The sequence below is a fragment of the Pipistrellus kuhlii genome, unplaced genomic scaffold (assembly GCF_014108245.1).
Source record: "Pipistrellus kuhlii isolate mPipKuh1 unplaced genomic scaffold, mPipKuh1.p scaffold_m20_p_4, whole genome shotgun sequence".
Classification (NCBI taxonomy): Eukaryota; Metazoa; Chordata; class Mammalia; order Chiroptera; family Vespertilionidae; genus Pipistrellus; species Pipistrellus kuhlii.
In genome coordinates this window covers 13378874-13401875 of record NW_023425540.1, presented here as the reverse complement: position 1 = coordinate 13401875, position 23002 = coordinate 13378874, and the positions used below count along the sequence as shown (strand labels likewise).

The 23002-nt window shown below is 44.3% G+C and overlaps 1 protein-coding gene across 2 annotated transcripts in view; it reads right to left on the bottom strand.

The window, feature by feature from the left end:
• Positions 1–10354: 10354 nt before the first annotated feature.
• The window catches only part of OTULIN (OTU deubiquitinase with linear linkage specificity), a 31664-nt gene continuing 19016 nt past the window's right edge, over positions 10355–23002 (bottom strand). The window contains exons 5-7 of one of the 2 annotated variants that reach the window (XM_036409522.2): positions 19688–19813; positions 17191–17460; positions 10355–15081 (exon numbers count right to left, since the gene is read on the bottom strand). In XM_036409522.2, coding sequence (XP_036265415.1) covers positions 14887–15081; positions 17191–17460; positions 19688–19813 — 591 coding nt within the window. In that variant the 3' untranslated portion in view covers positions 10355–14886. The remainder of the gene's footprint in view (positions 15082–17190; positions 17461–19687; positions 19814–23002) is intronic. The other variant, XM_045571862.1, reaches the window with a different exon arrangement.

The following is a 23002-nucleotide window of genomic DNA, read 5'->3' as shown; positions in this document are numbered from 1 at the left end:
CAATAGGCAACAAGATCATGTTGTGAGGACTTCCAAACCCTCTCGGTGAAAGGCTCACAGGCTAGGATATTTTGGTAGACTTTTGGAGAACCCAGGAATAAACCTGCAAACCAGACCACGGCAATGCCTCTGGGACAGTCCTGTCCACTCCTGCCACCACAGCCCACTGCCCCCGGCCTCAGGCTCGGACCCTCCCTCTCTAGAAGAGAAAAGTCACGGCCTCTCAGACGGTTCCTTCACCTGGGCTGCAAGCATCCTGACGAACACACACCTTCGCTTCCCAAGCAAACCCCATGCTGGCAGGTTCTGCCTCTCTTCCGAGAACCATGGCGGGAAAGGCAGCCAAACCGGGAAGTGGGGGCACTTCTTCCCCCTTTTTAGAGTAAGGAGGGGCATTCTCTTTTTTTTTTTTTTTTTTTTTTTTTTTAATTGATTTTTTACAGAGAAGAAGAGAGAAGAGAGAGTTAGAAACATCGATGAGAGAGAATCATTGATCAACTGCCTCTTGCACACCCCCTACTGGGGATGTGCCTGCAACCAAGGTACATGCCCTTGACCGGAATCCAACCCAGACCTTTCAGTCCTCAGGCCGACGCTCTATCCACTGAGCCAAACCGGTTTCAGCAAGAGGGGCATTCTCTTGACTTTGCTGATCAAAGAAACATCCCCCAACACAGGTTTTTATGTTTTGTTTAAAACATCTTTTTTTTTTGAGAGAGGGAGGGAGAGAGAAACATTGATGTGAGAGCAGAACATCGAGTGGCTGCCTTCTGAATGTCCACCCTCTGCCAGGGATTGAGCCCGAAACCCGGGCATGTGCCCTGACCAGAAATGGAACCAGCAACCTTTTGGCACATGGGACAGTGCCCAAATAAATGAGCCATACCAGCGGGAGCAATACAGGTGTTTTGTTTTTATTGCACATTGCTCAGCTGATAGGTTTAGGGATGCCTTGAGGGTCTCATGTCAGGGACCGTGAGAAGATTCGGGGTGATGTCCTCCATGCTGAGTGACTGCTTGTAGACAAAGAGAACCTAAAAGTACAGGGGCATCGAGGCACTTTGTTAATATGAATGCTGACAAGGTGAGTTTGGGCAGCTCAGCACAGTGTTTCTGCAGAAGGGTTTTCCCTGCACAAGCCCAGGTCAGAGCATCTCCTCCATGGCCTCCCTGCCTTTTTGAGGGGCTGTATGCTCTCTACTCCCAATAGCGGGATCTCGGTGGCCCTGGGCATCAGTGAGACACCCAGGAACTGAGCTCCAGGAAGAGCCAGGCAAGGCTTCCCCCAGGAAGGTCTCAATAGGATGAGCCACCGGCCACGTGGTTCAGGGTGTGTTGAGAGATTTGAGCTTGGCAGGAACCTCTCACCTGTTTGGGATTCTGTAATTTGGGCACAGCCACAGGTTTCCATCATTGGGTGGAAGTCAGGTGTCCCCTCTCGCTGCCTGCCTTGGGCTTATCTTGTGCTGAAGATCATCTCCTCCCCCCACCCACCCCGTTGTGTTTTGTTTTGTACTGTTTTAGCGTCAGCAGGTGATTTGAGTTTGAGAAGTGGTTTTGACTTCTTTGACTTGAAGAAGTGGTTCTAACGCTGAGCCACACTCAAGAAGCCAAAGAGCCGCATGTAGTGAGGCATTATTGGAGGGGCCAAATACAGTTTCGCTATGAAGGGTCATGGGAGGGCGGGGCCGGAGGCCATGAGGAGGGGGCGGGGCTCCGTGTGGGTGTCTGGCCCCAGGTGCTCCCCAGTCAGGGCAGCTCTGAGGGCTCACAAGCAGCTTCTTCCCCGGTTCTCTCCCGATGGGGCTAGTCATTCCATTCCGCATATGAGAGCAGTTATCCAGTGAGATCTTAGCGTCAGAAGCGAAAAGATTCCACGGCTCCCTCCCCTCCTAACCAGTCATTCGTGGAGTCTCATCTCATGGGTAAGTGGAATTTTTTTTTATTGTACTTTTTACTTCAGGCTGAAGTGGGAGACTAAGAGCCTGCGTCGCGAAATAGAAAGTATTTATGCTGTAGTCATCAAAGGACGTGAGCTTGAGGAATACTTTCTTGTGTTTGAGAAGACGGCTCCAGTGCCTCTCCGAGCAGACCAGGGCCCAGGGCAGCCTGTGCCCCATGGGCCAGGGCCCGGCCACTCCCTGTGCAGGTCCCTGACCTCTAACTTGAGATGCAGTCTCCAAAGGGATGCACAGGCCGGGGAGGGGGGCTTCTGCGTTCCCAAGGGCTGCCCTTTTTGGTGGGGTGTGTGTTTTGGGAGCAGGGGGAAACCAAAGTTGCAATGGGCAGGGCTCTCTGAGACATGGCCATGTGTACACCAGCCGCCCGGCCCGCCTCCTGCAGACGGCCATGCTCACACACAGCTCTCCCATTGGAAAGCGTGTTTCTGAGCAACGTGTTTGGTAAACATGCGAGATGCCCTTCGCCTGGGTGTCTGTTTCGGTCATTTGCGGCAGCCAACCCCCCCGTGGCTCATCAGCTGCCCTAACCGCAGGTGAAACAGGAGGGAGGGAAAGTCTGAGGCCACGGGCCCAAAAGCCCGGCTGAAAGAAAACACATGAATGTTCTAACGGAGAGAGATTGTGTTATGGAATCAAAATAGCCCACTTCGGAGTCAGGTAAACGTGACCGTCCAGTCTCAAAGGGGAAACTGAGGAGGAGGGCTGGTGAGATCTTGTTGGTTTCCTGCAGTGGCCTCTCCAGAGGGAACGGTGGGACGCTTAGCCGTTGCCGCCTTGGCGGAGAACAGCAGCAAAGGTGGGCCTCCTGGTTTTGTTGTTCTTCCATTACCGTTGCCAAGACCAAGTGGTTCCAAAGGAATGTTTTTCTCAGCTTCGTCTGCGATCTGCCAGGGTCTCTCGCAGACTGCTTACGGAACACTCGGTGGTAAAACCGCGCCCCCCCCCCCCCCACACACACACACACAGAGGCAGAAGGTTCTTACAGGGTACGTCTGGTTAAGTTAGGCAACTCAAAGGGTACTTTGCTCCAAGAACTTGAGGTTGTCTTCTATGGTCCGTGCAGAACAAAAGCACACAAGAGCTAGGGGCCTTTTCTCTCTCCAGAAGTATATGTGGTTTCAGGTTCAAGAAGGGGGAGGTAACAGCTGTAACAGGTTTGGCTCAGTGAATAGAGCGTCGGCCTGCGGACTCGAGGTTTGATTCTGATCAAGGGCATGTACCTTGGTTTCGGGCACATCCCCAGTGAGAAGTATGCAGGAGGCAGCTGATTGATGTTTCTCTCCCATCAGTGTTTCTAACTCTCTCTCCCTCTCCTGTCCTCTCTGTAAAAAATAAAATAAAAAATATATATTTTTTAAAAGGGGGTTGGGGGGGGGGGGCGGTGGAGGCAGACCAGCCATGTGTACCATTGCCTGTCAGGTCTGGTGGAAATCCGGCCTGTGGAATTGGTGGTTACTCTAAGATTTAGCAGATGTCCTCCAACTATGAACCTGGGACGGGAAATGGTGCCTTTGGAGTTGGCGAACATTACAGCCAGCTGGCCTCTGCTTCCCTGAAGCATGGGGCTGTGAACATGGGGGGCCCACAGTTTCCGTCCAACAAAGGAGTATAGGGTACACATATCCATGCCAGTCACCCCAAAGCAGCCCCTTCCCTGGGGTGCTACGTCCACAGGTTTGTGGGGCAGATACACAGCCCCTTGGGTCTCTGACATATTTGGCTTGCTTAGTGATGTATTAAGAGAGCAAAAGTCAAAAGCTAGCGTGACCAGGGAGCTGGTGTAGAGCTAAGAAATCTTGACAGGCCAAAACCGGTTTGGCTCAGTGGATAGAGCGTTGGTCTGTGGACTGAAGGGTCCCAGGTTCAATTCCTGTCAAGGGCATGTACATACATTGGTTGGGGGCACATCCCCGGTAGAGGGTGTGCAGGAGGTAGCTGGTCGATGTTTCTCTCTCATTGACGTTTCTAGCTCTTTATTCCTCTCTCTTCCTCTCTGTGGAAATTTATATGTATGTATATATATATATAAATCTTGACAGAGCTACCCAGGAGTCTGTTCAAACCCACACCCATTCATCTAAGGGGAGCTTCAGTGCTGGGCCGTGGGTTCATAGCATGACAGTCCATATCACTCACACCTCTCCGGCCTCACCTTGGTCTCCTGTCCAGTGAGAGGCCTGGGCCATTCCTGCTCAGGCTCCTTCTGGGCCAGCAGTCTATGTATGATCTAAGATTTAGAACACAGCATGGGCCCTGCCATTCAAAAATAAAATTACCTCATTCTTCATTTCAGATCAGATCATCAGCAGTAATCAAGGTTTTTTTAAAAAATAAAATTAAGTCCAGTGGTAGTCATTCCACGTGGGCTTGGTGGTCAATTCACGGGCTTTTCAGTTTCACAGTAAAACTGTGGATTTAAACTGCTGAAACCAATTACATTAAAATAGTTGTGCAGCCTTTAATTAAAATTGACTGCAGAGGTCAACATCAAATATATGTTGTATTTAAACAAGTGCTATATATGGACTTAACCGATGTAAGTTTTTGCATTGTTCAGAGGATTTCTACCTGCTTTGCTTTTTAAAAATTATTTGGGGGATTTGTGCTCATATATTGTCAAGTAGCTTTCATATTCTAACTTTAGTTTAAGTAAAGTTTCAACAGTTGGTTTACAATTGCGATTGCTTTTAGCTTCTTGATTTTCTTATTCTAACCATGAGTCTGTTTACACACCCCAAATTACATGGCAGCTGACTGCAATTTCCTTTTTTTTTTTTTTTTTTTTTTTTTTTTTGTCAAACGTACTGGAGATATTAAAATTTTGACCTTTGCCTATGTAGTTAAAACCCCTAACCATTAGGATAGTTCTCTAAATGCCTTAGTATTTAAATATGACCTATTTCTTCAAGCTCTACTTTGTATTAAAATAAATTTGTACTTCCCATAGCTACAGTAATATTGAAAGTATTTCTCTGAAGCCCAACTTCTCTTCCCTTCTAAAAAGGCCAGACTTAGAGGGATGCTAGGAAAGCCAGAGGCACAGAACCCCAACACCCGCTCCTGCCCACATCTAAGAGACTGTCCTTAGCAATCTTTACGTGAAAGGCATGCCTCTTTTTTTTTTTTTTTTTTTTTTTTTTTTTTAATGTAATGTCTTAACCTCAAAGAATCTCAGCCCTCAGTTTCTGTGAACTTCTATGGGAAGTGACATGGAGAAAGTGTTGTAATACATTGTGCACCAGGAGTTTTATTGCTCGCTTTACGCAGTGGCCAGAGAAGTTTCCATTGAACAAGGACAAAACCTTTTACAAAGTATCATACTTTAAAAAGATATTAGCTTGTAAGGACATGTAATAAATAACTTCAAAATTTTAAGGCGTGCCTTTAACATTTATGTAAGACGCTGTGTCATATGAAAACACGAGAATGCTCGTGATCCGCCCACAATGTGTTAAGACACGTGTAATCAACAAGGGTGTAGGCATTCTACGGACTTGCCTGGCTTGACCTGTTTCCACCTGAGCTGCTTCCTTACATGGCTCTGACTTAAAATCCCAGGCCTCAGCCCTGCCTCTGCCACACTTCCCCTTTCTGTCACTAATGTTTTAACATTGCCTTGATTTTTAAGTCTAAGAAATAGGCTTTTGTTCCACCCATGGCACTGGGGAGATGGCGTCTTCCTGCCTGGCTGTAATGTCACGCTGGGGAGCTGTGCTGGCATCAAATCGTGAATTTTCCCCGCAGCAGTACCACGAGGGCAAATCTCTCCCACGCTCCCGTCTGACAGCCAGGTGAATCCCTTTATCATCCACTGAGAAATCTCCCACACCCACCCACTGACCCCCAGCTGTTTTCCCTCAAAGAATCTCTCACCCCTCCTCTGCATCCTCTCTAGTCAGACTGGCTCAGCTCAGCTGCTCCCAGGTGCTCTGACTCGAAAGACCAATAAGGAATGAACAAATACAATAATTATCATTCACCTCTACGCCCAAGTTCTTCCATCACATTCATACTCTGAGGGAAAGTGGCTGAGGCACACTGGCTGGGTCAGCTCCAAGACAAAAGCAATCCTAACTGTGACCCTGACCCTAAATCCTAACCCTAAATCCTAACTCTAGCTCCTAACCCTAGCCCTAAACCCAAACTCTAGCACTAACCCCAAACCCTAACCTTAACCCTAACCCTAAATTCTAACCCTAAATCCTAAACCTGACCCTGATTCTCACCCTGGTGGGATAGAAGCTCACAAATTTGTGCACGACTGATTCAAAGAGCGACTTCTCCCCTATGCCTGGCAACAAATCGTGAATTTTCTTAGCAGCCCTTACTTAGCTCTGCTCTGCCTTCCCCCACCTGCCCCCACTGCCCAGATTTCAGCACCTCCCTCACCCACAACTGTTCTAAATGCTGTTTAATTCCACCTTCTTTGTAAAAGAATAGAATGGCTCCCAGCCCCGGGCTTGCTCCCTCCTTAGCTGGGAATCTCGTTCTGCATGTTCCCAGGTGGCCTAATCTGGGCCTGTTCTGATTCCAAATTCACGATGATCCTCAGGGCTGCTAGCCCAGCCCTGGCTTGTTCCAGCCACCTCCCAGCATCTCAGAGGGGCGGGCCAGACCTGGCCTTCAGCCCCTCCCATGCTTTCTCCTGACAAGGTGAATGATGTCATCACCACCCAGAAACCTGCTCTACTGGCCAGTCCCCTTGCTGTCAAGTCACTGCCTTCGGCCCTTCCTCCTCTGTCTCTCCATCCCTCCCTCTGTCCTCTTCAGAGCAGGTGCTCCTGGACCCTGAGGGCCTGGATGCTACAGGAGCCTTCTCCAGGCTCAGGGCCGCCAGACCAGGATGGAAGTGACCCTTCCTGGAATTCTGCAGTGCACAACCTGTACCAACATTCCCAGCAGTCTGACCACCTGACCCCCACCCCCTTCACCTGCCCTTCCAGGCTGGCCCTTCCTCTCTCTCTCTTGGTGCTGGGTTACTGCCAGGATGGCCCTGCTGAGCCTGGACCATGGGTAGTAAATGAGAGCCCAGCCAGGGATCAGGAGGGTGCTAACCCCCAAAGAGCAGTAGCAACACACAATGGGAATCCTGCTGGCACCCAGCCTCCTGCTCCGGCACCTAAACTCTGGCCCCATTCCAATCTTCTCCGTGGCTCTTCATTCACCATGAGGGCATAAAAGAGGAGACATCTAGAAAGAGAATCTGAAGAGGTGGTTTCTCCTCCTCAGGGGTGTGTGCACATGTGTGGGAGAGTCCCTGATACTGAAGCCTAGAAGAGAGCTTTTCAGCGGGTACTTGGGGAGCTTGCAATGGGCCCTTCACAATTGGTCACCTTTGAATCCTATACCAGTTTAGTTACTCCAGTTTTACAACTGGAATAGCATTTGGCAACTTGAAATAATGTGGTCTCTATTATCCAAGCGTGAGCAAGGTGTTGTTCTCCTACTTGAGCTGTAGGAGACAAAAATAAAGCTGCTTTGTGATTCTATCCCTGGAGTCATGGCTCTCAAAGGTGGGGAGGGTAAGAGAGGACTAGGGAGGGCAGGGCTGTGCCAGCTCATCCTTGCCTCGATTTGGAAAAGAGCTGCCCTGACCAGGCTCTCTTTGGTGAATGAATGAAGGCATTCACACCTTCCTCACCTGAACAAGCTCTGACCCTACGTCACCTGCACATCAGCTCTCCTTCCTATGACCTTCTCCTCCAACTCTCTATTTTTATTTTTAATGTGTTTTTTTATTGATAGTATTACAGATATCTCCCATTCCCATCCACCCCCTTCCTGCCAGTCCCTACCCACCCCCTAGGTCTTAACTTCACTGCCCATATCCATGGACTATGCATATAAGTATACTAGAGGCCTGGTGCATGAATTCATGCATGTGTGGGGTCCCGCCATTCTTCGAGTTGGCCAGGGGGACACAGGAGGTTTGCAGGCCAGCCCCGCCCCTGATTGGGGTTGGGAGGGGGGGCAATCAGGACCCCGATTGGGCCAGTTGGCCATCACTGTCGTTCCAGTTATTCTGGTTGTTTGGCTTTTATATATGCAGATAAGTTCTTTGGTTTATCTCTTCTCATCCCCCAACCCCACATTGAGGTATGTCGGGGTCTGTCCTCCCTGCTTCGGGTCTTATTTTGTTGATCAATTCATTTTGTTCATTAGATTCTGCAAATAACTGAGATCATGTGATGTCTTTCTCAGTTTGCTTATTTCACTTAGCGTATTTTCCAGGTCCACCATGCTGTTCCAAAGGGTAAGTGATCCCTCTTTGGTACAGTTACACAGCATTCCAATGTAAATGTGCCACAGCTTTTTTATCCACTCATTTACTGATGGGCACTTGGGCTGTTTCTAAATCTTAGCTATTGTCAATAACGCTGCTTTGAACATAGGGGTGCATATATTCTTTCCGACTGGTGTTTTAGGGGTTTTTTAGGATATATTCCCAAAAGTGGGATCACTGGGTCAAATGAAAGTTCCATTTTTAATTTTTGGGGAAACTCCATGTTTTCTACAGTGGCTATACCAATCTGCATTCCCATCAGTAGTCAACTAGTATTCCTTTTTCTCCACATCTTCGCCAGCACTGTTGATTTTTTGATGATAGCCATTCTGACAGATGTAAGGTGATATGTCATTGCGGTTTTAATTTGCATTTCTCTATATTAGTGATTTTTTGCATGTTTTCATATGTCTCTTTGCCATTTGTATGCCCTCTTGGAGAAATTTCTATTCAGGTCATCTGCCCATTTTTTAAATTGGATTGTTTTTGTTGAGTTGTATAAGTACCTTCTATATTTTGGATATTAACCCCTTATCAGATGTATTATTGGCAAATATGTTCTCCCATTCAGTGGGTTTCCTTTTCAATTTGATGGTAGTTCCTTTTATAGTGCAGAAGCTTTTTATTTTGATGTAGTCCCATTTGTTCTCTCCTTAGTTTCCTTTGCTGTAGATGTACCCTTAAACATATTGCTGCGCAACATGTCTGAGATTTTACTACCTATGTTTTTTCTTAATATTTTTATGGTTTCATGCCTTACATTTCTTTTACCCACTTTGAGTTTATTCTTGTGTATGGTGTAAGTTGGTGGGCTAGTTTCATTTTTTGCATGTACCTGTCCAATTTTTCCAACACCATTTAGTGAAGTGAATGTTTCTACTCCAATGTGTGCTCCTGCCTCCTTTGTCAAATATTGAGCCATAGTGGCTGGGCTCTTACAGATTCTTAAAATTTTTTTAGTACATCACAAGCACAATTAGGATATAATCATGTAGTATATGTGCTTTTTACTTTCTCAGCATACTGACATTTGGAGTAGGGCCATTTCCTAAATAAACAGCACAGCACATCATAAGAGCATTTCATCTGCCCTAAACTGCATTCTAGTTGTTGTCTTGGGGAGATGTCACTACAGGAATATTTAGAAAGTACTGTTTTAGGCTGTAAGAAATAGCCTAAATTGTCTCAGTGAATGTAAAGTAGCATCAAACTTCACAGCCATCCTTGAGGGTGGAGGCTGGGCTGCGGGGTCATGGAGCTCCAGGGAATTGGGGGATTGAATGTCACTCAGAGCTTTTCCACCCAAGGGCCAATTCTGTCCTACCTCTCAGGAGCTGTTCAGGGGGTGGGAAGCAGTTCTTCCACTCACAGGCAGACAGGTCTTTGCTGGTTCATCCTTCATCCTCTATGCCCAGGAATACCTTTGAATGCCCAGTTTTCCCCCATTTCACATCACTCACTTCTGGTTGGCGGGCAATGCACAGTTCTTGCTATCACACTTCCGGGTGCGTTTCCAAAAGCCTGAATAGTTTTGAACACCTAAGAAGGTTGCACAGACAGCAGGCCTCTCCTCTAACACCCAGGAAAGCTGGGTCTGGATTATGGCTATCGCCCTCCCTTGCAGGCCTAGGGTTCCTGGAAGTGTCTCAAATGTTGTACCTCACTTCACACCCCACCCCGCCGGAAGACAGGCTGTGTGGTGGGGATGCAGATGGAGGGAGGTCAAGTGACTGGCCCCAGCTCACCCTAATAATGAATGATGGGACTGATAACTGAACCCAAACCCAGTTCCAGAACCAGGCACCTAATCAGGGCTAAGAACATCCTATGGGTTCACACTGTGAAGTCACTGGGCACCGCAGGCCTGTCTTGGGGGTATTGGAAAGTTAAAGCATTAGACCCCAATCTCCCAAAATCCTCAAAGGCAGGCACTGAACCACAGCAACACAGCCAGGCCACTGAGTTTTTATTTTCTGTTTATTTTTTTTACTGTGAAGATGAGACTCAAACAAGTCACAAAGGAAACTCTTATGCCCTGAGCCAGGTGTCCCACTGCAGAGGCAGGTGGGAGGCGAGGCTCCAAACTGACCAGAGCCTGGGGCATGTTTTCCAGAAAAGGAGAATTTTTTGACAAATGTTGACATTTTACAGTGTAAACAGAGACTTGACTGAAACAAGCCAAGAAGAGCAGGGCCAGGTTCACACCTCGTGTACCTGCTGCTCTCTCCCCCTTCCCAGCCCCGCCTGCTGAGGGAGAAATACCAGACAGGTGACAATACCAAGACATTTCTATAAAAGCAATGGAAAAGGGCAGATAACTCATTAAATACATTCATTTTGGCTCTTTGTTCCCATATCTAAATACTCAGAAATGAACCTGAAAGGGAGGGGTGAACCTGAAAGGGAAGGGTACCATACTATAGCACCATTTACATGAAGGCATTTTTCAATATAATACAACTGTTAAAATTAAATACAAAATGACTTTACTAAGCTTAACCCCAGGGAAACGACTGCTAACTTGAAATTTCAAGCCCGGACTGGACCGTTTCCTTGCTGTTACCCATGTTTTGGCAATTTCATCCCTGACCCAGACTTACACCCAAGAAATCAACAAGACTGAGATAAAACTCCAGTCAGTGTTCTCCATTAATAGCTCTGGCTATTAATAAGCATTTGAAATCTTTAAATAAACAGGTGGCCATAAGGCCTGGGAACAGAGACATACAATAAATGGTTTGTTGATATAACATTTCAATACAATTAATGTATTTCCAGATTTAATGGCCACTCTGTATAGTTTAATTATACATACATACTAACCCATTCCACTATTTCCAGTCGTAATTTTCAATTTACCAAGAAAAAAATACAAATGGGACATCTCCCCTCCAACCTACCCAATTCTGATGGGCCCCCTGCTGTAGGCCTCCTTACATAAGACAGTCACTATGTGACTTCAGCACACATACATTTGTATACATGCATGTGCTTGCATGCACATACAACCCACACACCCCTCCTGGGCATGGCAAGCCCACCTTGCTCCCAATGCTACTGCCACTAAGGTGCTGTCAAGGAGTCAAATGAGTTTTGTGCTTTCCATGGCTCCTGGTTATAAATAGAATTACACAAACATTTAAAAGAGTTGCCAGAAATAAGTCTTTATTCTCTGTACAACTCAGCACTGGCTCCCTGGTCTCTTCACCCCTCAGAAGAGATCACCAATGAGGTTGCCCAAAGGCATTAAATATTACACTTCTGTTACGTAGGGAATTAACAAACTTTAGAAAAAGGAATTTGCAGAATCCACCCACATAGGTCTTCCCTCTCTTTCAGATTTGTATTCTTTTATAATTTAAGCCCAGGAGGTCTGCAGGGCATCTGTTGCTTCATTTCTGTGAGGCATTTCTCATCTAAAAATCAGTCCTCCTTCAGTTCACTTTGTACAGTTCCTTGGGCCATTTTTAAATGACTTGACATTGGACTCTGCTTCTGCTAAACTATTTGGGGACACCCCAGGCCTTTCACACACATTTCAGATTCACTTCACAGTAGTCACAGATCTTTTAAAAAGGCATTTATTTTTAGGTATGCCTACAAGTGAGATGCCCTGGAGGTATATATTTCTGAAAATAACTTTCTGGCTTTCAAGGGGGAGTGCCTGCAAAGTGTTGCTTAAGAAAGAGAAAAGAAGATAATCTAACTTTATTTTAACATCAGAAAGAACAGCCAGAAAGAATACTGGAATCCTACATCTATGCTGATGGTAAAGGCTACATCATTAAATGCAATGATATCATTTTCATAAGCACTTCAGTCATTATCTGGAAGAAAACAGCACGTGGGGGTGAGGGTGAGAGCAGGAGGACTAGCACAGCCCTTAAAACAAAAATACTTAAAAGAAAATAAGCATATAACCTGCAAAGGCCGTTTCTTCCAGCAGAGAGGTGTTAGTGCATGTGGCCTGAGATTTTACCTGATAAACTAATGAAAGAACACAAAAAGACAGTGTCTGTTTTTCTTAATCAAAGAAAAATTTCATCAGGCATTAACTGAATATATAACAGTGTAATAAAAGTGGAAATTGCTATATAGAGAAAACAGGGTCAGTTTTGTTCTGTGCATTTAAAACATTTTCAGATATGCCGTATTCGAAAGAAAGGGACTGCAAGCATTTCAGATAAAATTCCACCTACATCTAGATCACAAGTGAAAATCCACACACTGGCCTCATGTTCTCCACTGCCGACATCACCATTCCACGTGTATGGGTGAGATGAACAGCTGTATATGCAGGTGAGGAGAGGAGCCAGAAAAAATTCTGAAGGAGCAAAGCTAATTCCATAAAACTTGCTACACAGAAATTTTTTATTAATTTTTTATGTGCCATTAATATTTAAATGAACTCAAAGGAATAAGTCATGCCTGCTTAAGGTGGAGATCATCTTTCTGCCAAAATCATAGAGTCCAAAATCTCTGAACTCTTGCAATAAACTCTGGGATTGAAAGTAAACACAGTGCAATTCCCACTAACTTTCCTTATAGATACTTGATCATTTTAGAGGTCCTTCTAAATTATTGTTCTCTTGAATGGAATTTTGGTCTCAATTCCATTTTTATTCTGCTCATGTCACTGACCAGCCCAAGACCAGGAATGAGAAATGGAATTAGGAATCTGAGTAACTGAAGTTGCATGTTGCAACAAACGTTATTTTTAAAGTTGGCCAGTCATCTGTATTTCCTGAAGCACTGTTTCATGGACAGCTTTGCTCCTCTTATGCTGTGACCCCACTAAGCCTGGATATGTCTGAGAGCAGGGTCAAATAAGGCCTTGGGACAGAAAAGCAATTAAACTTATCTTTTTGAATTTTTATAAGTGTAGGAGTGAAGATCACAACTTAATAATACCGTACACAGAAACAAAAAAGTATAAAATGTAAACAATTAGGTTGCCTAGAAGTCCAGTTCAAGTTCACTGAGATTAGATTATTTTCAAAACTCAAAGACAAATGATCATGAGTACCATTAAATTCAATGGTGGGTATGAACAAACGGTGGTATGTACTTCCTGTTATGTTACAAATATTAAAATGAAGAAATCATTATTATTATTACTTGAATTTGGCTTCTAGGCACCTCCTATCCAGGCACCATTGCATTTCACAGTGAAAAACACAAGCCTCTCTAATCCACACACATTTAGAGCAGAATTTGATTCAGGGAACTAGCATCTACCAAAATGTGGTGACCAGTACTGACAAGGTCATGGGGAAAATGCTAACATAACAGTCTGTGTAGTTTTGTGTGGCCTCTGAATTTTCTCAACTAAGAATTTGAAGTGAAAGCAAAACTTACTTTTCAAAATAGTTTCGCCCCACTAAAAAAACACAGAGAGCTTATAAACTATTAAACGGCACCAAAACGGCACCAAATAAAGACTTAAGTTATTCTAAAATAAAGCTCGGTGCTTCAGGGAAACACCACCTCCACAAATGCTGAGCCAATTCGGGTGCTGCTGGTACAACCCTAAGAGTGATGTGTCTGGTTACTGTGAGCAGTGTCCACAGTCCATGCCTCACGTAGACAATTCAAGTCCTAATGCAGGCCATGCTCGGTGAGGCTGCCCCGTAACCACCACCTGGTCACTAGGCAGGCAACTGCTCATGGCCCAGAACACTGCCTCCCTCGAGTTTTCCAAAAATAAAGCAGGGATACAGCACAGCCATCTTTTGCACTGTTTTAGTGCTGTGCAGTACTGCTGGCAGATATACTGCCAGCAATAGAAACATCCTAAAAGATAGCAGGAAAAGGGCACAGGAAGATCTGGATCCAGCATATCCCACCCCTAAACTCAGACGAGTGCCTACGGTTATTTGGCCTTGGCTTCCTCCTCTAAAAACACAGGTAGATCTGAGCTATGTTCTGACTTTGGTAGTGAGCCTATGGGCCACAGAGTAATTAACAGCCCGACCCTAAAGCACACCACTTGCACCCCGCACCAAACCTGGTGTGGCTGCGGACTCAACACTACTGGTCATGTCCTCGAAAAGCAAGGATTTCCAGGTGCCATCGTCTCCCTTCTGCTCCTCTCCAGCCTCTAGAAAACCAATTATCAGTCTTCCATTAAGTAATCTGTTTAAGGTAGCTTTAATTAGTATGTAAATCCAAATCACTGCTTGCCAAGACTACAGAGGATGTTGAGACTGCGCCATTAGCAGATTCCATCCCAGAATTATACCGCATAAGCAGACTGCATAGGAAGGGCAGGCACCAGACACCCATTACTACCAAAACAAAAAAATTATTAAAAAAAAATTGAAAGCCAGTTTACTAATAGAGAAAGTTTGGTTTGAGATAAAAAGAACATATTCTCCTGATACTAAAATATTTATTTTATGGAAAAGATGTGCACCTTCCAACAGATGTGGCTCTGAAAGGTTCTACTAAAACATATTGCATCATATATGAGGAGAAAACTTGGTTAACTCATTATCAGAAGCTAGTCTTCAGAACATCCCAGGCCAGCTTGGCTCGCAGTGTCCAAAAGTCCACATAATTCATTCTAAGAGACCAGCTGACCGAGCTGAGGAGGTGCCGCACACTCTGGCCCTGCTGCCAGGCTGTCCGGGTGTGTGTCTCTCACAAGCTCGTCTCCTCACACACTCTGACGGGGATGTTGTAGTGCCGGTCGTCCTCAGCGATCAGGGTCACCACCGGCCAGTCCCTGGGTGGGTCTGTGGGGTAGACCGTGATGAACTCCTCAGTGCTGTATTTGGAGAGCCGGTACACCTGGATGGTGTGGCGCACCGCATAGGCCAGGAGGAACATTTCAATCTGGGGAGGAGAACAAACGGGTAAGTGAAAGATGCCACCTACCTCCGGCTCCAACCCAGGTGTCCCAGGCCATGCCGGCTAAGCTAAAACCCTTCTTCCTCCCCAAGGACCTAGCCCCAGCCCTCTTTCATATGGTCATTGTAAACAAGCAAATCACCAACAATGGATTGTGTCTGATGAGGGAGAGTCCAAAAGACAGCTATCCAAAGAAGATACGCAAATGGCCAATATGCACATGAAAAGTCATCAAGGGAATGGAATCAAAACCATGGTGAGACACCGCGTCACACCTATAGAATGGCTCTAATCAAAATGACAATAGATGCGGGGAGTGACTGCTTACCAGGTTTTTTCTTTTCAGGCATGAAATGATTTGATACAGGTGATGGTCACATAACTGGTAAATGTACTAAAGGACACTGAGCTGTACACTTTAAAATGGTTACTTGTATGTTATTGTGAGGTGTGGATGTGGGACTCAAACACTGCAGGTGGGAATGACCAATGATACAGCTGCTCCTCAACACTAAACAAAGAACTGCCATATGACCTAGCAATTCCACTCCCAGGTACTAAAAACATATGTCCACACAAAAAAACTTGCACATGAATGTTCATAGCAGGATTTTTCAGAATAGTTAAATGGAATGAACCAAATATCCATCAACTGATGAATAAAATGTGATATACCCATATCATGGAATACTATTTGTCAATAAAAAGGAATGAATTGACACATGATACAATATGCATGAATCTTAAAAACACTAAGCTCTGAAAGAAACCAGTCACAAAAGACCACATATTATATGATTTATGATTCCATTTATATGAACTCTCTCCATAGTAGGCAAATCTAAGGTGACAGAAAGAGTACTGGCTGGCTAGGACTGGGGGGTAGCGGGGAGTAAGAATGGGCATAAGGTTTCTTTTAGGGGTGATAAAATGGTCTAAAATTAGACTGTGATAGCTGCAAAACTCTGTAAACATATAAAAAACCTATTGAGCTGCATACTTTAAAAGGGCAAACTTTATGGTAGGTAAATTATCTCAATAAAGCGGTTTTTAAAAAATTGGACTCTCCATAACAGCAGACCTTGTGGAGACCCAGAAAGGACTACCTTCAGCCTAACATGCAAAACCCACCCTAGCAGGCTTTTCACTGCATTGTCCTTGCTACTGTTCAAAAGACATTAGGTAACTTACAGATTGTTTTTAAAATAATTATCTTCAATCCTGCCTGACCCAGCATGACCATCATCTTTGCTCTTTCAAACAGATCACGAAAAGGCAAGCCAAAGAGCCAGCCATGGAAGAAGGAAGGAAGCACTTTGGAAGGATAGCCTTATTGCGACTTTAGTGGCTGGCTATTCAAACTAAAGAAGACGTAAGCTTTTTAAGGCAACGTAATAAACCTCACCAAAGACAGTGAAAAGTGAGCCAACTGTTGCCTCCTGGGACAGCACTGCATTGAGTCTCTGTGTAAAAGATCCAAGAGCAGCCTGCGCTCTACTAGCTAAGGTGACCCCATTTCTATTTTTAAAGGATCCTAGCTAATACAGGTACAGCTGCCAAGATTGAAAAAAAAAAAAAAAGTCATGTGAAGGGTGTTTAGACTACCAGATCCAAAGATACTGATCCCATTACCACCTTCAGAAGCAAGCCCAGGCTGAGATAACCATGTTGTTCCTAAAATAGGTCCACAATTCTGCAAGAGCGGGGTGAACTTAGTGACTTGCTAACAAATATAACATGGGTAAGTGTGATGGGGTGTGACTTCCAAGATTAGATCATAAAAGGCATTGTGGCTTCTTCCCCACTCTCTTCTGGAATTACTTTGAGAGAAGCCAGTGGCCATGTTGTGAGCCCTATCTATATAAAGCCCCACATGGCAAGGAACTATCCCCTACCAGTGAGGAACTGAGGCCTCCTGCCAATAGACATGGATCCTCCAACCCAAGTCAAGTCCTCAGATGATTGCAACCACTAGACCTCAAGCCAGTGTCACCCACTAAGCTGCCCCTGAATTCCTGACACCCAAGCACTAAGAGGTAATGTTTGATGGTTAACACTGGTGTTTTGGGATAAATAAGCAAAGGTATAACTCACCTGTTCAAGGCCACCAGTGTGTCCCACCTGATTTAGATGGTTCCTCAGTAGCTGTCCAGGGTCACTGGATGTGTCCCGAGCAAACAGAAGCACAGAGAAAAATGGTACGTCCTCGCCCTTCTCTTTATCATCATATAGTTCAATGGCTCTGTGTAACATTAAAAATTTTACAGCTTCATAAAGGCTATATTCTTCCTCTTCATTTGTGAACAGTTCATCGCAAGCTATCTGCCTTGCTTCAGCAGTTCTCAGTTCAGCCAAGCCTGCCCACTGCAATAAAAAAGTTACATAATAATTACGTTTCTGTTCTAAAAGTCCCTGGTATACTTCCATACTTTGAGCACAAAATCATTTTCAAAAGTAGGCAACCGTGGGTCACTACATTCAAGTTTCCAGCTCAAACAATGGTACTACTCTTTAGACCACACAAAATCCTTATTCAGTTTCTGCTCCATTAATTTGAAACAAAAGTACAATACACTAAGAAGCACTGGGACTGAGGAATGGCAATTTGGAACCCTAACTTCCCAGGTAATGAGACTCAATCAATTGGAAATATTTATGGAAGACCTAACGTGCGTGTGTGAGTCCTGAGTGCGAAGCTGTGAAGAACTAAAATTACTCCTCTCTGTAAGGGGGCTTACAGGTACAGTTATCCAGAAACCTTCAAAAATGAAGATGGGCAAGGAAGCCTAGGGGATCTCCTAAATATTAGTTTACTAAATTTAACCTTCTAACCTCCTAAAAAGTTCAAATGAATAAACCCATTCAGGAAATTCTAAGTGACTCCTGATTAAGAATAGAGCAGTGTCAGGTATTCAGCCAAAATAGACACACTCTTTATGTGAACAAGAAAACCCCATAAATACATGTACTTTTAAATTAAATGAGAATAAAAGATGCCAATATAAAACTAGTCCTTATGAATCACCAGTAACTACCTCTCCCCTGAAAACCCATTAAAATTTTAAATCCAAGAGTAAATGTTAATGGTAATGACAGCACAGGACTCTCCAACAAGCGGGTTGAAAGCTGGAACATATTTTCCAGAAGGAGACAAGTTGCCAGTCAAGAGCAGAGCTCCAGAGTCAGGACAGAATGAAGGCCTCACCCAAGAGCTGATGGCTTTTGCAGGGCATTAACCAACTGCGGGGCCTTAGTTTTCTCAGCTGTAAAAATGGGATAACCATAGCAACATCACCTTGGTAGTTGTGAGAATTAAATACAACTTTTAGTGTATGGCCTGGCCCATAGAAAGTGCTGGGAATGAAGCTCAGTTTATTAATAATTTTCACATTTCTGTAAATTGGAATCACTTAAACATTCCCCAAAACGAGGATCCAGTTACCCTAGATACACCACACACACACACACAAAAAAAAAAAAAAAAAAAAAAGCAAAAGTTGCAATTTCACAAGAACTTAAAAGATAAAAAGGAAATCACAAGTGATTGGACTCAAGAGCCTTCTCACTCACTCCTACAGGGCCAGAGTCCTGCCTTCAACCCTCCACTGACCCGGAGACTGGGCAGCACAGGTCTCCAACCCCCACCAATCCTGTGCTCTTCTTAACATGCAAGAACAAAGGAATCCCTCTGTCTTCCTTGTCCTCCCATTTCATCACTAGTGTTCCTGTGACAGTGTATTTTGCAGTAAATATTTCTATGATTGCAAACCCAAACTAGATTCCAAGAAGTCAGGTCCTCAGTTCATCCATCAACAAGATATTTACCGAATGCCTATTATGTGGCAGGCTCAGGTCTAGACCCTGGGTATAAAGAAATGAACAGTCTTTCATAAAGCTGAAAGCCTCATGGGCATAAATTCATATCACTGATGTAAGAAATTTGGACTGTCCCTAAAAGGTCACTAGTTCGATCCCAGTCAGGGCACAAGCGCAGGGTTTGGACTTGATCCCTGGTTGGGTGCACGTAGAAGTCAGCAGATCCATGTTTTTCTCATATTGATGTTTCTCTGTCTTTTTCTTCCTCCCCCTTCCTCTCTCCCAATTCAATAAAAACTTTTTTTTTAAAGAAAAATATGGACTAAATGTATCACTGAAACTTGTTAGTATGACTTAGCACAAAGACTATATTTGTTATAGTTTCCTTTTAAGACAGTTAAACAAATCATTAAACATATCTTCTCCAAGAATACTTGATATTTCTCAACTTTACCAAAGACCTCACAGGAAGGGTTTGTTTGTCCAAAATTATTTTGCCTAAAAACCAGCCAAGAACATCTGGTAAACCAAGTGAGGACTAAGTGGTCTGCTGAGGGGGGATAAATGGGGATGGAAGGAGATTTGACTTGGATGGTGAACACAATACAATATACAGATGATGTATTATAGAATTGTATACCTAAATCCTATATTAAAATTATTAACCAATGTCACCCCCAATAAATCCAAGAGGAAAAAAAATGATCTGCTGGAGCAATTAGGAGCAGGAGCTTTTGCACTTCACAAAAAAAAAAGAAAATTACATGTTCCAAACCTTCTTCCTTAGTAAAGTGAGGGACTCCTTAATTTTATCAACCAGGTCCTCGCTCTTCCCCTCAAATTTCAACCCAAGTTTCCACTGCTTGATCCAGCTGTATTTGCTTATGAGTTTTTCTGGTAACTGGAATATAAAGAAACAGAGAGACAAAGAACATTAACCTTCCAAAAAGTCCATCACACAAACCAAGCTGTAAGAAACCACAAAGCTCTTCTTTCTCTTTCTCCCATTTCTTTAACACTAGTGTTCCTACCCTTCATTTCCAGAATTAATCCCTGCAAACCTGTCATGTGGGTTTAGGCTGCATCACCTAAGCCTGAAGTCAGGAACCCAGAAAGTACTGCCCTAAGAAGGACTGCTGGAGTGAAATGAAGGTTTGGGTTGAGATACAGGGGCTCAATCTACCCTGCACAAGCACCTCAGCCAGAAACTCTGTGCAGCACTTTGTGAGTGTATGTCCTAGCCTCCCTATCACTCCATGCTGCCTGCCTCTGGAAGGGGCTCCAGGACTTGAAAGATGGTCCAGGATAAAGTAAAAACCAGCTCCCTTCCTGACTAAGAAAACAAAACTTAATTTTGATATTAACACATATACTCCAAGTTTTAATGAAGCAATATTGTATCTAGTTCAACTGCTTAGTATAGTAAGATAAAAAATAAAAAAAACCAGCACCAAGAATAAGAAGGGGTTAAGGGAGCTGTAATGGTGGCAGCTGAACTCATACTTGTCTGCTTCCCTTTTGTAATTTCCCACCAATCATCAGTGAAATCTGGAGTCTGAAAGGCAAGATGGGACACAACTTGATGGATGACAGCATGGGAACTCACTCTCCCAACAGTGTGCCAGGAAAAAAATCCATATTATTAGGTTGGGCACAGGCATGTCATGCCACTGCTATAAAATTTAGAGAGGGGGGGAAAAGTTCACCTCCATGTCAAAAGATCATTAAAGAATAATTAATTCCTACAACATCCTATGTGGAACCTGAGCTTGTTTAACATTATAAATAGGTGGGGTTTGCTAAACATATTTTCATTGATTTCAGAGAAGGAGAGGGAAAGACAGAAGGATCACTGATGAGAAAGAATCACTGACTGGCATGCCCCCTACAAGGGATCGGGTATGAGCCCTTGGCCAAAATTGAACTCGGGACTCTTTAGTCCAAAGGCCGAAGATCTATGCCCAAACTGGCTAGGGCATAAATAGTTTTAAATGAGACCATATGTTAAGTTCTTCTGGAATCTAAGACCCTGTCTACCCTTTCATAATGGTAATTCCAGTTTTACCTTCTCAGTCTATACCAATCATGTAAAACAAAGGTGGTTTCATCTTTGCAAAAAACAAAACCACCACTGGGATATAAATTCCTTTTGCAGTTCCCACAGTGATGCTCATCCACTTACTCATAGGGGGAAGGGGCTTATCGTAATAACAAATGACCACCCCCCACATGAGCCACCCAGCTCTGTGCCCACACTGTCCTGCATTTTGGCAGCATGTGAACAGCTCTGCTGCAAACCTTCAATTAGGTTCTCAGTTTCATCCAGAACCTGAAATGCCCTCAAGTGGCAACAAGCTGAAATCACAACTGGGCACAGAGAAGTGCAAGTGAGCAGAAAATCTGGGCCGCACAGATGTGAGCTGGGAACCGAGGAAAGAAAAGCCCTTAAGCCCATCTGAACATCACGGGACACTGTGCAGGTATCTAAAAGGCAGGCACAACACTCAGCTGAATTACCCAGGAGACCCCAAAGATCTAACTATGCAGCCAGAAACCCAAAAAAAAGTCCATCTCCTCAATCCTTCCATGCATTGCTCAGTGTTGCTAGAGCAATTCTCCCAACTCAGGGTGCATAGTTCTGGAGACAGTGGAGAAAGTCCAAAAAATAAGGTGTGAAAAAGAAAAAAATAATTGAGTTGGAATTATTTATTCAGAAGAAAGAAGTGAACATAATTTTAAGTGTTTTCAGGGCTCCTAATACACAGAACACATAAATAGCCATTCTTTTCTCCTGTACCTTAAGAGACTGGACTTCTGTTAAAAATTTGAGCAAGAAACAAGACAACACAAAATAATGATGGGAAATATTTAAGAATAAAATAGGTAATTAGCTTAAGTATAATTCAATTTGTGACTGAATTATAAAAACACCCTGTTTTCTCTAACAAGTCTATAATTCTTGAAATCAACACCATGATTAAAGGAGTAGCAAATAAAAATGTGTCATCCCTACAACTAACTCATAAAGTAAGTTTCACTATACCTTAGAGTCTAACGTACTCTAAGCACACATTGCCACAGATCCCACCCACTCAGAGACATTCTAAAGCTTAGAAAACTTGGAAAGCAAAGGACTAAACTAAAGGACACCACCTCTCAGGGACCCAGGCCTGCTCCAAGTGTAAGAACAGCCAAGCCAAGCACCTCCAAGGTTGTTAGGTAACCTGACTGCGGATCAAATACCAAAACTGGAATCTGACAGATGCAGAAACAACATATAGGGAGCCCAGGCAAGGACAGGAGGTGAGGGACAGCTGAACTATCCGAGGGGCAGGGAGGACAAAGCTTAACCTCCCAGGCGGGGAAGGAGCAAGGCCAGAGGAGCTGAGCACAGGCAGAAAGCCAAGTCCAGGCTCTCTCCACTGAGATCAGACTAAGGGGAGGGGCTCTCAGCCCAGCTCTCCCGCATCCCTTCCATGTCCTGTTCCAGGAGAGAGGGAAGAGGGCAAAATGCAACAGGGAACACCTTTTAATACAACTAGCGAAAGGGCACGTGTTCCTTGGTAACAAAGACGGCTTCCCTGGCAGCATGTGGGCAGCCCTGCTGCAAACCTTCAATTAGGTTCTCAGTTTCATCCAGAACCTAAAATAAGCACAACACTTCCATTTTTTTTCTAATTATGCCCTATTGTCAGTTTTGCTCAATCATTCCAGCCCACCAAACTCTCTGAGGTATTCTATCACCCAACCTATGACATGACCTCATCTGATGTTTGTGGACACATGACACGAGACATGCTTTCCAGGTGTCACTCCCACATCCATTCAAATCAGCACCAGCTCAAAAACCAAACTTCTCCTTTACAAACTCTTAACACCTGCTCACTAATTCAGCTCAACTGTTCAAATAAGTTTTATCATTTTTCTCTTCTGGGAAATACTATTTTTGGTCACTTTTGCTATGCAAAATCGTCCCAACCACACAAAACCCAATGAACCCACATGCTGACGTCATATTGCAGGCTAGGCTAGCACAGAGCACAGGCAGAAAAGGGAAGTCTTGCTCACAGAAACGATTGGAAACATTACG